The sequence below is a fragment of the Podarcis bocagei genome, assembly GCF_964188305.1.
Source record: "Podarcis bocagei genome assembly, chromosome: 10".
In the NCBI taxonomy this organism is placed as follows: domain Eukaryota; kingdom Metazoa; phylum Chordata; class Lepidosauria; order Squamata; family Lacertidae; genus Podarcis; species Podarcis bocagei.
Window position 1 is genome coordinate 937,690 of NC_138135.1, and position 15,769 is coordinate 953,458.

At 47.9% G+C, this 15,769-nt stretch overlaps 1 protein-coding gene and 1 long non-coding RNA gene across 4 annotated transcripts in view; both read right to left on the reverse strand.

Annotated features, from left to right (window-relative positions):
• Positions 1-480: 480 nt before the first annotated feature.
• Positions 481-10,259, reverse strand: LOC308595705 (uncharacterized protein). 3 transcript variants are annotated; one of them, XM_081210340.1, is made up of 4 exons: positions 10,059-10,259; positions 6,254-6,398; positions 4,356-5,358; positions 481-4,271 (listed from the first exon to the last, which is right to left on the reverse strand). In XM_081210340.1, exons 3-4 carry the CDS (start codon positions 5,206-5,208, stop codon positions 3,922-3,924), a joined length of 1,203 nt encoding a protein of 400 aa, XP_081066466.1. In that variant the 5' UTR covers positions 5,209-5,358; positions 6,254-6,398; positions 10,059-10,259; the 3' UTR covers positions 481-3,921. The 3 variants fall into 3 exon arrangements, with proteins under 3 accessions (XP_081066466.1, XP_081066464.1, XP_081066465.1); XM_081210338.1 differs by having other exon boundaries at positions 481-5,358; positions 10,059-10,256; XM_081210339.1 differs by lacking the exons at positions 6,254-6,398; positions 10,059-10,259 and adding an exon at positions 6,220-6,242 and having other exon boundaries at positions 481-5,358.
• LOC308595938 overlaps positions 481-15,769 on the reverse strand; it is an 82,862-nt gene continuing 67,573 nt past the window's right edge. Inside the window, exon 2 of the long non-coding RNA XR_014012236.1 lies at positions 481-3,309. This is a non-coding gene — a long non-coding RNA (uncharacterized lncRNA). The remainder of the gene's footprint in view (positions 3,310-15,769) is intronic.

The following is a 15,769-nucleotide window of genomic DNA, read 5'->3' on the forward strand; positions in this document are numbered from 1 at the left end:
AGTAAAATCAGTATGATAGCAATATGAACTGTGGGCCTCTGGTAGGAAAACTCTCTTGCAGCATGACTGAATAAAAACTTCTGGGACTATGGAAAAGTACTACCTTCCCCAAACCCCAGAATAAGGAGGAGCTCTGGGGTTGCCCCATGGGGTTCAAGAGTGAAGATGGGCCCATCAGGAGACTTCCCGGGTCCCTGCAGCCCCTCCATTCCCCTCTTGCAATTAGGCTTGGGGGGAAACCACCCATTAACTTACAGTATTATCAGTTTTCTTCAGAATGCTGAGGAGGCAGTGATGAATTTCTGGTGAAGAATCAGTGCTTGGAGATCATGCGGTGGGGGGATGACAGAGTTTGGTACAAAAACCATCTTGCATGCTTGAGTAGAGCAACTCCAGGGCATGAGCCAAGTAGCAGCAGGGTAGGGGCCACGTGCAGAGCAAGTCCCACACTGAGGTCAGAAACACACACAGAGGCAGCAGGACTTCTTCAGTAATAGTTTACTGAGCTTTCAAAGCATACAGTTCTCACTGGGTCCCCAGTGAGGCACAAAACGTAGCTCCTGAGAGCAAATCCAGTTTCAGCAATAGAAAAATACAGCACACAGGATGTGTAAGTCAGGCACACAAACCGGCAGAAGGGAGCCAGGGAGGAAAGAGGCTGGAAGGACACAGGGCAATGGAAGTGTGTCTTTCGCTTCCTGTCGTCTGGGAGGGAAGTCAGCAACTCGGCATCTGCAGGGGCTTCACGAAGAAAAGCTTTCTGTCGGCTGCTTCCAGGCAAATGAGCATCCCAGAAAAACACACTGTGATCTGTGGGGTGTTGCCATATCAATTGTTTTTGAAAAGTTATCACAATGTGGTCTAGAAACCGGTATAGGATGAGATTAATAGATCGCCCAGCCCTAATCCTCACTCACCACCAGAAATCCAGATTCACCAACTCCCCCTCACTATAAAAAGGTACCTTACATCTAAAATTATACTCACTAGTGTGAGACATTACCTTCATTATTTCATTACTATACAATTTTACATATAAACACCAGAACATGACATGCTTTTAAGATGGATTTCCTGCTGAGTTGAGTTCATTGCTGTGAAGAAAAGAGTGGACTCTGAAAGGAACACGTTCCTCACTCCATACATCTTAATGGGTTCTCCCCTCTGAGTCCTTAGATGTTCCTTAAACACTCCATTATAACTAAAGCACTTTCTGCAATCTTTCCCTTTAAACAGCTTCTCCTCTTTGAGGGTTGATGGGTTTGTAGGGTGTCAACTGTTAAAGTTCTTCCTGTCCATGAGTCTGTAGATGTAGGATTCCACTAGGACTGAACCTCTGTCTACTTGACATTTATAGGGTTTCTCTCATGTGGGAGTTTGTTGATGTAAATCAAGGGTTCCACTCGGACTGAAGGTCCTTCCAAACTCCATACATTTTAATGGTTTCTCCCCTGTGTGAGTCAGATGATGTCTTCTAAGGCTTGCATTGAAACTGAACCTCTTTGTATTGATGGAAGAGATTCATAAAGACCAAGCGGGCTTTCTCCCGGGAAGACACTTGTCTGATAATTTGAGGAACATAATTGATATTTTGGAAAAACTAGAAGTGAATATAAACACTAAAGCAGTTCTGATATTTGTGGATGCGGAGAAAGCTTTTGACAATATCTCTTGGAGTTTCATGAAGAAGAACCTACAGGGGATGGGGGTAGGCCAAGGTTTTGAAAATGGTATAGGTGCAATATACTCTGAACAAAAGGCTAAATTAATTGTAAATAATGTGGTGACGGAAGAATTTAAGATAGAAAAAGGGACACAACAGGGGTGCCCTATCTCCCCACTGCTTTTCATATCGGTCCTGGAGGTTCTGCTGAATATGATTAGAAGGGACCGGTTGGTTAAAGGTATACAGGTCGGAGCCAAACAGTACAAACTGAGAGCATTTGCAGATGACTCAGTATTGACGTTCCAGGAGCCAGAATCTAGTACTAAAAGGGTTTTAGAATTAATTCAAGAATTTGGTCAAGTGGCAGGATTTAAACTGAACAAGCTAAAAACTAAGGTTTTAGAGAAAAATTGAACACCGATTGAAAGAGAGAGGTTTCAGAATGAGACAGGCCTGACTGTGGTTAAGAAAGTGAAATACTTGGGGGTTAATATGACAGCCAAAACTGGGAACTTATTTAAAGATAATTATGAAACATGTTGGACAGAAGTGAAAAAAGATTTAGAAATTTGGTCAAATTTAAAGCTTTCACTGTTGGGTCGTATTGCTGTGATAAAAATGAATGTATTGCCTAGAATGTTGTTTTTGTTTCAGACATTGCAAACTGTGGACAAGATGGACTGTTTCAAGAAGTGGCAGAGAGATATCTCTAGATTTGTCTGGCAGGGCAAGAAGCCCAGAATAAAATTTAAGACATTAATTGATGCAAAAAAAAGGGGTGGATTTGCCCTGCCAGACTTTAAACTTTACTATGAATCAGCAGCTTTTTGCTGGTTGAAAGAATGGCTACTTCTTGAAAATACAGACATTTTGGATCCAGAAGGCTTTAACAACGTATTTGGATGGCATGCATATTTATGGTATGATAAGGTCAAAGCACATAAAGCATTCAAAAATCATATTGTCAGGAGAGCATTGTTTAATGTTTGGATAAGATACAAGGATTTATTGGAAAATAAAACCCCAAGGTGGTTGTCACCGATGGAAGCGAAAGCTCTGAAAAGGCTCAATATGGAGGCCAAATGGCCGAAATATTGGGAAATTTTGGAACAAGAAGGAGATAGACTGAAACTGCAGAGTTTTGAGAAATTAAAAAACAAAGTGTGAGACTGGCTACATTATTATCAGATAATGGAGGCATATAATTTGGATAAGAAAATTGGCTTCCAGGTAGAAAAATCAAAATTAGAAACAGAACTGTTAGAACCCAAAACTAAGATTTTGTCAAAGATGTATAACTTGCTGTTGAAATGGAATACTCAGGATGAAACGGTGAAATCTGCTTTGATTAAGTGGGCACAAGATGTTGGACATAATATTATGTTTGCTGACTGGGAACAGTTATGGACCACAGGTATGAAGTTTACGGCATGTAATGCCCTAAGAGAGAATCTTATGAAAATGATATACAGGTGGTACATGACCCCAGTCAAGCTTGCAAAAATTTATCATTTGCCCGATAATAAATGCTGGAAATGTAAAGAAACTGAAGGTACATTCTTTCACCTTTGGTGGACGTGCCCAAGGATTAAGGCCTTCTGGGAAATTATATATAATGAACTGAAAAAGGTATTTAAATATACCTTCTTGAAGAAACCAGAGGCCTTTCTTCTGGGCATTGTCGGCCAATTGGTGTCAAAGAAGGACAGAACTTTTTTTTATGTATGCTACAACAGCAGCAAGAATACTCATTGCAAAGTATTGGAAGACACAAGAACTACCCACTTTGGAAGAATGGCAGATGAAGGTGATGGATTACATGGAACTGGCAGAAATGACTAGCAGAATCCGAGACCAGGGAGAAGAGTCAGTGGAAGAAGATTGGAAGAAATTTAAAGACTATCTACAGAAATATTGTAAAATTAATGAATGATAAAATGATGTTGGATAGCAATTAAGGGTTCCCAGCTGTAATGCTTTAAGAGAATATGAAAAAAGGGTTATAAATGGGTTAAAATCTAATGGTAAGGATTTGCTGAACCAATGAATTGAAGCGGAATACAAAAAAGGGAGGTATGAGGAGGTCCGGGAAATAAGCTAAAGGAAAATAAGTAATAGAAAATAGGTGTGTTTTTAACTGTTTTTATTTTGTATTTTTCTTTTTCTTTTTTACTGTAATATTTCAAAAATCTTAATAAATATTATATATATATATATAAAAAGAAACTGAAGCTCTTTCCGCATTCCATGCATTCTTATGGTTTCTCCCCTGTGTGTCCCCGTTGATGCCTATTGCGGTGCCCACTCTGACTGAAGCTCTTTCCACACTCCATACATTGAAATGGTTTTTCACCCGTGTGAGTCCGTTGATGTGAACTTAAGTTTCCATTTCGACTGAAGCTTTTTCCACACTCCATACATTGAAATGGTTTCTCCCCTGTGTGAATCCGTTGATGATTTCTAAGGTCTCCACTCTGACTGAAGCTCTTTCCGCACTTTATGCATTTATATGGTTTCTCCCCTGTGTGAATCCGTTGATGTTTTCTAAGGTCTCCACTCTGACTGAAGCTCTTTCCGCACTCTATACATTTATATGGTTTCTCCCCTGTGTGAGTCCGTTGATGCATATTGCACTGCCCACTCTGAATGAAGCTCTTTCCACACTCCATACATTTATATGGTTTTTCACCAGTGTGACTTCGCTGGTGTAATTTAAGTTCTCCATTCCGCCTGAAGCTCTTCCCACACTCCATGCATTTGAAAGGTTTTTCACCCATGTGAATCCGTAGATGTGAACTTAACTGTCTTCTCTGACAGAAGCGTTTTCCACACTCCCTACATTTAAAAGGTTTCTCCCCTGTATGCGTCCGTTGATGCATATTGCGTTTTCCAATCTGACTGAAGCTCTTTCCACACTCCATACATTTATATGGTTTCTCCCCTGTGTGAATCCGTTGATGTTTTCTAAGTCTATCACTCTGACTGAAGCTCTTTCCACACTCCATACATTTATATGGTTTTTCACCCGTGTGAGTCCGTTGATGTATTCTAAGTTTATCACTCTGACTGAAGCTCTTTCCACACTCCATACATTTATATGGTTTCTCCCCTGTGTGAGTCTGGTGATGTTTATTGAGGTGTCCACTCTGACTGAAGCTCTTTCCGCACTCTATACATTTATATGGTTTCTCCCCTGTGTGAATCAGTTGATGTTTTCTAAGGTCTGCACTATAACTAAAGCTCTTTCCGCACTCTATACATTTATATGTTTTCTCCCCTGTGTGAGTCCGTTGATGTGAACTTAAGTGTCCACTCTGACGGAAGCTTTTCCCGCACTCCATGCATTTAAATGGTTTTTCCCCTGTGTGAGTCCGCTGATGTATATTGCGGTATTGACTCTGACTGAAGTTCTTCCCACACTCCCTGCATTGGAATCCTTTCTTGTCCATGTGAGTCCGCTGATGTGTTCTAAGTTTTCTACTATCAGTGAAACTTTTCCCACACTCCATACTTTTAAATGTTTTCACCCCTCTCAGAGTCATTGATGTGAGCTATGTGTCCTCATTCAATGAAGCATATCCCACATTTCACACATTTTAATTTCTATTCCTCATGAAACGAAAGGTGCCCCATTCCTTGGAATTCTGAATGTCTTCTCCATCACCTTCTTCAGAGTGGGAGGAAAAGAAATCCTGTTTGGGTTTCAAGGAAGAGAACAAAGGGAAAGAGAGCACATCAAGCTCAATTAGCCCCTTCTCTTATATCAACATCTCCTACATTCCCCCGCCTCCTACCCATGTTCCCAAATTTTTGGAAATGAAAAAGCAATGTCATCAAATAAGAGTAATGCATCACCACCTTTCATAATCCTCAATCATTGCTAATAAAGCAGCATGATCTTGGAATAAGCCTTTTCAAATCCATTGTTTCCTCACAGGAAAGGCAGCTGCTCTCTGTCCGTGAACAGGCCCTCTCTTTCTCTGGTCCATCGTTCCTTTGGACATTCCCCATCCTCTGCATCATAATCCTGCATCCACCTCTAGATCTTTATGAATCACCTGCACAGTCTCATTGGCCACAAGAGGTCCATGTGGACCATTTTGGGAGGCCCAGGTCTACATCTTCTCCAGGGACTGTGGTCTGGGTCAGTCAGAGAACTAGTGACAAGGCTTGGTGCTTGGGGTCAGCTGAATGGGTGCTCAGGGAAACTCCTGTTCTTGGAGATGGACCTCCATCTACATGCCTCACATTGCATGGAGAGAGCAGGAGAAGCAGAAGGAAAGCAGCTGGCACATCGGAATCCCAGACCCCCACTGTTCCTTATAATAATGAGGGGCTGCCTGATCTCGAGCTCATCCTAAAGTGACACTGGAAAAGCTGCATATTAAAGGCAAATGGATAACTGTACTAGTGAAAACTTCTACCTTGAATATATAGTGTTGAATTATTGAAGGCCTGAAGTTGTGTTATTTCTAGAGACATGAATTCATTCTTCTTCTGTCTCAAATACAGCTATTATATGATGTCATGAGGTGTCATGGGAGCGGATGTACCTTTGGTGGTCCCCACCGTGCACTCAGCTCTCACCTGTGCCTTCCAGAAGCTGTCAGGATGAATCAGGGGCCACAATCCCAGGAATGGCTTCAACCGGCTGGCAAAACCAGGTGAGGATAGCTGATGGGTCTCAAATCCTTGGGGCGCTGGGCAATTCTGCTGCCCCTGAAGTCAAGCCCTGGTGGATGGAGAGGAGGAGAAGAACAGTGAATCCCACAGTCCAGAAGGCAGATTCTGCCCATCCTGCAGAGGAAAGTGAATGGCAGATGGGATCGTCAACCGGGGAAGGAAGCCCATCGAGAAGGAAAACTCTGGTCCTAAACCTTCACTGCCTCATGAGTTATGTTCAGGAGAAGAAAAGGCTATGGAGGGAAACCTACACAAATCCAGAGTGGAGTCTCTAAGACGGTTGGATGGTGTCCTGCACACCTTCTTCATTCAACTCCTGCAGCCAAGCTGGTGCCAAACATACTGCTCTGCTTTCCTTGGGACCATATTAGCCGGGCTGAGAAGGGGGTCTGGTTGTCTAGGCAGCCCAGGACCCCCAAACACCCTGCCCAGGCTGGCAGTGCTACAAACACAGCAGTTTCAAGCGGGGAGATGGGCTCAGAGCTGTGTATCAAAGTCTCTCCGATGTGGAACAAGGGAAAGAGAAACAAAATTTACATCATAAAGGTAAAGAGACCCCTGACTATTAGGGAGCCAGCGGCATACAGCTTCCGGGTCCTGTGGCCAGCATGACTGAGCCGCTTCTGGCGAACCAGAGCAGCGCATGGAAACACCGTTTACCTTCCCGCCGGAGTGGTACCTATTTATCTACCTGCACTTTGACGTGCTTTCGAACTGCTAGGTTGGCAGGAGCAGGGGCCGAGCAATGGGAGCTCACCGCATCACGGGGATTCGAACCGCCGACCTTCTGATCGGCAAGTCCTACGCTCTGTGGTTTAACCCACAGCACCACCGGGATCCCATATTTACATCATACGGCACTGTAAAAGTATTCAAAATATTTGTTTTTCGAAGAAAAGACCACAATGTATCATGTGGCCCCTTCAACGCTAATGAAAGTCTTGTGGCTGGAAGTTTGGGGGTGCAGGACCAGGAAAGCTCCTGCCACCATGATCCTTCCAATGGGGATTCAGGCCTCATCATGGGACTGAAATTGCCCTGGTTGTGCTGGTTGATGATCTCCAACGGGCCAGAGGCTGAGGGGGAAGCTGTTTCCTGGTTCTGCTGGATCTCTCAGCGGCTTTGGAGACCTTTGGCCATGGTGTCCTTCTGGACCCTCTAGGGGAGCTGGGGGACCTGCTATGCAGTGGTTCCCCTCCTTCCTCCTGGGCCATGTCCAGAGAGTGGTGTTGGGGGATGAGTGTTCAGACCCCTGGATGCTTACTTGTGGGGTGCCTCAGGACTCCATTCTCTCCCCCATGCTTTTTACTATCTATATGCAGCCACTGGGAGAGATCATCAGGGGGTTTGGGCTGGGTGTTCACCAGTATGTGGATGATGCCCAGCTCTTCCTATCTTTTAAATTGGAACTAGTGAGGATGGTGAATGCCCTGTGTGTCTGTTTGGAGGTGGTTGGAGGATGGATGACAGCTAACACATTGAGGTTGAATCCTGACAAGTCAGAAATACTGTCCCTGGGGGAGGGTGGGAGCCTTCCTGGTCCTGATGGGGTAACTGTGCCCCTGAAGGACCAGGTGTGCAGCCTGGGGGTCACCGCCTTCTGGGATCCATTTGTGAACAGAATGTGTGAGTCAACTCTTTTTATACTTTTATAGAAGATTGTGTCGTGTCTATCTTTTTATGAGGGACTAAAGTGGAAATTACCAAGGAATCTTATTTTAGAGGCTTATCGAGCCTAAGCAAATGCACCCGCTGTAAGTTTAAAAGGGAGAATGTTACTCTGCTAAATTGTACAGGCATAGAAAAGTACGGATCTAAGTACAGCGATAATTCCTAACCTATCGGTTCAAGAAAGTTCTTGTAGTTTTACTCTGCATGATTCAAAGCTGGTGTTTTCTCTAGATCATGGGGAGGCAAACTAAGGCCTGGGGGTATAAATGTGATGATGATGATGATGATGATGATCTTGTGGGGTTTTTAAAAGTTATTTTGGAATTCGTACTGCTATATCAGCTCACAAAATGTTATAGGTGGAGAAAATCACAGGGTTGCTGTAAAATATAATCCCACCCACAAACTCTCATTCACATACAGTCTGTGAATTTGGGAATGACACACACCTCACCTGTGCTAATACTGGCAGTCTCTGGCCTCCACAGGCACACCCGGTGTGTAGAGCCTCCAGCCCCAGGCACTGTCTATCATGAAAATGGGTCCTTTGACTGGGAAGATTCATGCAGTCGCTGTCATCGGATGCTGAAGGATTGTATCTCAGCTTGTCAGTCACTCTGACATTGGCTACAAAGAATAAGAGGAACAGAAATGCTTTTGAGGTGCAACATCTGTATCAGCCCTGAGAGCCATTCCATGGACTCTGCACCCCTGTTTCTGATGACAGGTGTACATTATCCTCATCCTCAGTGGAAAAGACATTAAAGATGGAAGCCTGAGAGAGAGGAAAAGGTTTCTGGCTGCTTCCTGGGTGGGATTGCGGAAACCAAGAGCCGCTTCTGAGAAGGCCTCCCCCCTCCTCTCTTGTCACGGCTAAAAATTGGCCGCTGTTTCTTTAATGCTTAAAAAGCTGCGGGTTGTATATATAGAGTGAGAAATGTTAGTTTGGTGTTGGGTTGGTTGGTTGGTGAAAGCTGGCAGTGTTGATGTGTGTACAGTTGGTCAGTCGCATTTGCAGAAAGACGTTTGAGAATACAGTGGTACCTCGGGTTAAGTACTTAATTCGTTCCGGAATTCCATTCGTAACCTGAAACTGTTCTTAACCTGAAGCACCACTTTAGCTAATGGGGCCTCCTGCTGCCGCTGCACCACCACCACAATATTTCTGTTTTCATCCTGAAGCAAAGTTCTTAACCTGAGGTATTATTTCTGGGTTAGTGGAGTCTGTAACCTGAAGCGTCTGTAACCCGAGGTACCACTGTAAAAGCAGAAAGCACTCTGCAAGGATGCTCTTCTCGTGGACTCTTTCATGCTGACAAGGGCCCAAGGACCAGGCTGAGGCGACCAAGGGAGGCCAGAACCTTCTCTTTTCTTTTCACAAATACTGACATCTCTTCCTCTGGACTTCCTCTCCTCTCCAGGGGACCAAGGAATGGACTGGGCAGAATCGCTGTGTCTGGACAGGGCAGGGGCTTATGGGGCAGGAAGAGGATGGAGATTGCAGGAAGGAAGGGTGGGGGGCAGGACCCCCACTTTCCAGGGATCCCTCTCTGGTCGCCTTGAAGGGGGGGGGGTCGATTACTGGGCGGGAGAGAGAGGCCAAGGCTGTTCCACCAGAGATCCCCCGCAGCTGCCACAATGGAGACGCGATATCTCTCCCCCCCCCCCGCCAATGCTGCCCTTCCCTGCCCTAGGGATGCTCCTCTCCCTCCCTCCCCCCAATTTCCTTGACCCCCTCCCTCTCTCCTGAGTCTCCCCTGCATCCAGAGGCTCCCTTGGCTCTGCTCGCCCCACACCCTGAGCCCCCATCTCTCCAGCCGAAGGCGCCCCCCCAAGAGAACATGGCAGGAACAGGGGGTCTCTATCCAGGCGTCTCTCGCGCCGCTTAACCCTTTCATGGGCCGCTTTTCTCCGCGCAGAGCCAGGGGAGACGGGTGAGGGGTCCGCCCTGCGAGGAAAGCGCCCTGGGTTAGGGCGGAGCTGGCGGGGGTCTCTGGGTCCTTTCCCCCCTCTCCGCCCCCCCCCGCGACCCCTTTACCTCTTTCTCCTCGCTCCCGATTCTCCTTTCCTGCAACATCCACGGGGGGGGGTCCCCTGCCTCCTCCCTCCCCTTTCCGAAAGCGCCCCCCTCCCAGCTATGGGGCAGAGGAGCAATCCGGAGTGGAAGCTCCACTTCCGGGAGAAGCAGAAAGGTTGGGAGGGGGGCTCCCCGCCCCACATTTCTGGAGCAGAAACCGGATTGGAGGAGGAGGAGGAGGAGGAGCTATGTATTTGGGGGTGTGTGATTTGGGATTGTGTGGGCGGGATGAGAGAAGGATGTGCCGGGAGGGGAGGAAAAGTGTTGAGCGGGGGGGGGGAGAAGGAGGAGTAGAAACCCCCCCCCCGTCTTCCTTCTGGGGATCAGGAGAGGGGGGAGGGGCTGATCCCGACAATCCAACAGCGAAGTCACAAAATGAGTTCTGCATGGAAATCAGATCAGACTCCGAGTTCGTGTTTTGGGAACATGACAGGTCTGTCTGTCCGTCGGGATGCCTGAGGATTCCTGCTCGCTGCCTTTTCCTGGCCAGCCTGAGAGATCACTGGAAAGGGAGGATTTCTTGACTCCAGAATCCATAATCGCAGACCCCTTTCATTCAGACCCAGAGATCTGCTCTTTGGACAAGCCTGCTTGGATCATGTGGATCATCAATGGATCATATGAATCATCACTGGATCATCCATCATGTCATACCCGTCTCACGGAGGGGGGGCTCAGGATGAATCTCCTGCCACGTGACTGGGGGAGTCTGGGGGCTGACGGGGGTCAGACAGGGCTGCTGTTTTGCTCTCCTTACTATTTCAGCTCAGATTTTACTGAAATGGGTGGATTCATTGAGGAAACGGGGCTACGTTGCAAAGAGGCAAATGTGTCTACTTTGTTACCACCCAGTGAGTTGTGTTGCAAAGGCCATTTGCAGAAAGGCTCCTGTTGTATCACCTGCGGCCACATGCCGGAGTTTGGGTCTTTTTGTGGAAATGTGTCTCTATAAATGCACTTATCCCCTTGCGTTTATAATGGCAAGACATTAAATCCCATGAGATGTGCAAACTGGCTGCTTTTGGAAGCACCACTCTACAGCCCTGCCTGTTGCACGCTTACTTAGGAGTAACCCCTACGCGGTTCAAAGGGATTTGCCGTTCCATCTGATGCACGCTTACTCAGAAGTAAGTCCCCATAGTCGCCTTTGGCTGGGCTTGACCAGGGGTCCTTTACCTTGGGTAACAGGGGCCAGCCCCCTGCTGCAGCCCCAGCCCCTGCTGGCTGGTCACATCTTCCACGCCAAGAAACTGGGCAGAGCCTTTAGGAGCCTCTGGCTGAACCTGCTGCTCTTCTCCCTGGCACCGCCATCTCCACGCAGGTGCCCCCGAGGCAGGTTGGCCTGCAGTTCCCCTCAGTGCCAGCCAGCACGATGCCTGCACTCAGAACACCTGGAGGGCACTGGCTGAAGTCTGGGAGCCCTCGGTGCCAATGCGCAGCTGCTTTGCTTTTCCTCCGCCTGGCGGACATCAACACATCACCCTACAGGGGGGTGGTCTCTTGTTCAGATGCCCTCCCTGGGGAAGAGTCGTTGGCCACAGGAAAGTGTGCCAGGAGGGGCCATTGAGAGGTCAGTCTGGCACAGCCAGTGGGGAGAGTGCCTTCCTTGGGTGGGGTGGGGGGAGCTTGGATGGCCCCCTGCCTGTGATGCTTAGCTGAGATTACTACTATGCTGGGGGTTCAACTAGATGGCTCAGGAGGGCCCTCCCTACTTTACAGTTCGAAGCCCCCGCACTGCCCCCTCCACACCACCCAGATGGGACTCTCTTGTCCAACCCCACAAGGCCATTCCTCTGTCTGGACGGGGAGGGGGAGATAAGGTTCGCCAGCACTGCAGCCCCTAACTTTCAAGCTGCGGCAGAGATGCAGATGCTCCAGGGTCTGGGCTGGCCACAGGCACCCATGGGCGTGGATGTTGAGCCTTTCTTTGGGAGGGGGGCTGTTACAGAAAAATCTAGGTGCGAGGCTGCTCAGTCCCCCAGCTCGTCGGGCTGAGCCCTGCGGGTCCCTGCGGAATAAAGGGAGGAGTCCAGCCAACCGGAGCAAAGAAAGAGAGATTGCAAGGAGAGAGATTGCAAGAAGCTCCAAAGGGACTTCTCCAAACGGGCTGAATGGGCCGAAAATACAGTTCATTGTCAAGGAGATTAAAGTGATGCATGTTGGGACAAAAAAACCCTACGCCCATTAATATCATGTACAGGCTCATGGGTCTGAATTGGATTTCTCTGTGTGCTCTGGGCCACCTCATGAGAAGAGAAGACTCCCTGGAAAAGACCCTGATGTTGGGAAAGATGGAGGGCACAAGGAGAAGGGGACGACAGAGAATGAGATGGTTGGATGGTGTTCTTGAGGCTAGCGGCATGTCCATGGGGTCACGAAGAGTCGGATACAACTAAACGACTAAGCAACAACAACAAGTGTGCTCTGGGAGACCAGGGGAGAGGGGAGCTGGTCGCAGCAGGAGGGGGGGGGTCTCCCTGGATGCTTCAGCAGCCGGCCTTCTCTGGGTCTCCTGGACCCCTCCTCTCCTCCTCTGAGCCTAAACTGCTCTCTGCCCCAGCCTCTTCCTGCTCACCAAACCCTGTTTCCTCCTCAGCTTCCAACACCTCCCCTCCTGTTCTGCTCCCTTTCCCCCCTCTTTCTGCTCACTGCCAACCCCCCACCAGTCCCCAGGATCTACGCCTTCTTCCCTTGTAGGTCCCCCAACTTCCCCCCCCTGGCACCCAGCTGTTCCATGACAGCAAAAGCAGAAACAACAGTAAAATCAGTATGATAGCAATATGATCTGTGGCCCTCTGGTAGGAAAACTCCCTAGCAGCATGACTGAATAAAAACTTCTGGGACTATGGAAAAATACTACCTTCCCCAAACCCCAGAATAAGGAGGAGCTCTGGGGTTGCCCCATGGGGTTCAAGAGTGAAGATGGGCCCATCAGGAGACTTCCCTGGTCCCTGCAGCCCCTCCGTTCCCCTCTTGCAATTAGGCTTGGGGGGAAATCACCCATTAACTTACAGTATTATCAGTTTTCTTCAGAATGCTTAGGAGGCAGGGATGAAGTTTGGGTGAAGAAGCAGTGCTTGGAGATCATGCGGTGGGGGGGGGATGACAGAGTTTGGTGCAAAAACCGTCTTGCATGCTTGAGTAGAGCAACTCCAGGGCATGTGCCAAGTAGCAGCAGGGTAGGGGCCACGTGCAGAGCAAGTCCCACTGTTACGGAAGGGGGGGGGATGTCTTCTTCACTACAATATATTTGCTCAATTTCTCTAGGACTCCATCACCCCTCCCCTGTTGCCAAACCCTTCCTCCAGGCGATGCCAGGTGACAGACTATGCAAACATGGACCATTGCCTTCTCAGGATGTGTTTATCTGTGCATATCTCCAGCTCTCTGCATATTCACCCCTCCCTCCTCCATATGTTAATCTGTGTAACCCAACCTCTTCTTAATGTATTCATGATGTAACTGGGATGTATTTTGCACTGTATTCTGGGATATGGAGGGAAATTTCAAAAGTTCATGTCACCCCTTTCTCTGGGTTCAATCTCGCCTTGAACCTGTTGCGCAATAAACTTGGACCTTCTGCAGTTTGCTCCTGTGTCCGGCTGAGCTCATTTTCTTCCGCAGGGACCCACGGACTTAGTCCGATGAGCTGGGTGGCAGAGTAACCCCGCACCCAGATTTTAGCCGTAACAGTTGGCGCCCAACGTGGGGCTTGTGGTTCTCCCGAGCTGCTGACTGGGGGCCCCGAAATCTTCAGCCGGCTCCAGGCCATTTTGCCTGGGAAGATCCTTTTGGACCCCCAGCCATCTTCTGGGCGGTAATCGAAAGCCCTAGGAGTTCAGCCGGGGAGCAAAAGAGGGATCCAGCCGGCTTATTCATCGATCCCGGGATCATCATAGAAGACGCGTGAGTATAAGGAAAAAGGAAAATCCAGTGCACTGGTGGGAAGGGGGTGGAAGTCTCCTGGCAACTGAATTCTCTGCCCTCCTCTCTATCGCTCCTTCTTGCCTTTCTCTTGGTCCGGTTAGTGAGAGAGACCGTGGACCGCTGCTCAACCCGAAAGGGGGGTTCTGAGCTCTATCCCTTTTCCTTAAAATCTCCAGCCAGCCGCACCAATTGGGAGCCCGAAAGTAAGACGGAGAGACCCGACTTGAAAGATAGCCGACTCTCTGCAACGGGCATCCCAGTTGAAAGCAAGGGGTTGGAGCTCTCTTTCCGAACTTCCCGAGCGTCCTTGCTAGGGGGCAGGAAGTGGTCTTGCTTTCTGTATCAATCCCAGCCGCACCGGTCGAGCTACATACCACGTGTACTGTAAGCTCGCTTCCGAAAGCAAGGGGGATTTTCGACCCGAAATTCTATCCAGGGACCACCCGATCTGGCACCGCATGGCGCGGGCGTCCAGTAGGGCCCCTTTTCCTGAGATGTGACGATAGGTAGGAGGTTGCCAGGAGGGATAGCCCATGAGGAATTGGGCAGGACCGGCAGAGTGGAAAGAGACCCCAGGTTATAGGAAATAAGGAAATAAGGAAATAAGGAAATAAGGAAATAGGAAATGGAACGCAAGGAACCGGATAGCTAGAGCTCTCTAAAACCCACTAAGGAAGTTGCCAGGCAACTAGAAGCCCCTTCTCTTCTCTTCTTTACTATACGTCCCTGTACTAAGCATACCAAACCCCTAGACATACCAATCCTAATCAGCCCCTCTCTTTCCCCCTTCTCTATCCCAGACACCCCCCCCAAAAAAAAGGAAAAAGCAAAAAAAAAAGCAACAACAGCAACGCATGCATCTATAAAGGGGTACCCAGTCAACCAAGCGTTGTGAGCCCTACCAGTTTGATTAACTGGTGGTGTGTTTGAAGAGGCAAGGAGGCTCATAAGTGAGCCAGTGTGGTGTAGTGGTTAAGAGCGGTAGTCACGTAATCTGGGAAACCGGGTTCGCGTCTCCGCTCCTCCACATGCAGCTGCTGGGTGACCTTGGGCCAGTCACACTTCTCTGAAGTCTCTCAGCCCCACTCACCTCACAGAGGGTTTGTTGTGGGGGAGGAAGGGAGAGGAGAATGTTAGCCGCTTGGAGACTCCTTAAAGGGAGTGAAAGGCGGGATATCAAATCCAAACTCTTCTTCTTCTTCTTCTTCATAAAACCATGTGGGACCTAACTACTAATTTCACTTAATGAAGCCAAAGGTAGTGGCCCAACTCCTTGCAATAACCAACTAAAGGATGAGAATATATATGTTTACATGTTTACATGTTGTCTGTTATGTGTGTTGTCTGTTAATACATATATGAGAATATGTATGTTTACATGTTGTCTGTTATGTGTGTTGTCTGTTCCTTCTGTCTCTGGCAGACTGCCTTTCTTAAGTGTGCATAGTTTAAACTGCAAGCTTGCTTCAAAATTTAAATCTAAGGAAGTCATGCTGGATCTTAGCGGTCCTAAATAAGAGAAGATGAGAATGAAGTGTGCAAATGTTTACCCCACCTCTTGCTTTGCCCCAACTTTTGAGATTGTGAGTCTACAGTCTTATTTTAGAAGGTGCTTTTAACCTAATGTTTCTGCTGCAAAAGCCTAGTTGAGCACAACTGCTCTCTCAAGCTAAAATGCAGTGTATGTATTTCATTAAGCGTATGCCTATAAAAGTATGGTGTTCATTCTAAGAAAAATATTTGAG

Coding starts and splice junctions, on each gene's coding strand:
- LOC308595705 (XM_081210338.1), bottom strand. CDS start 5,208: ATGACTCTGAGAGGGGTGAAAACATTTAAAAGTATGGAGTGTGGGAAA.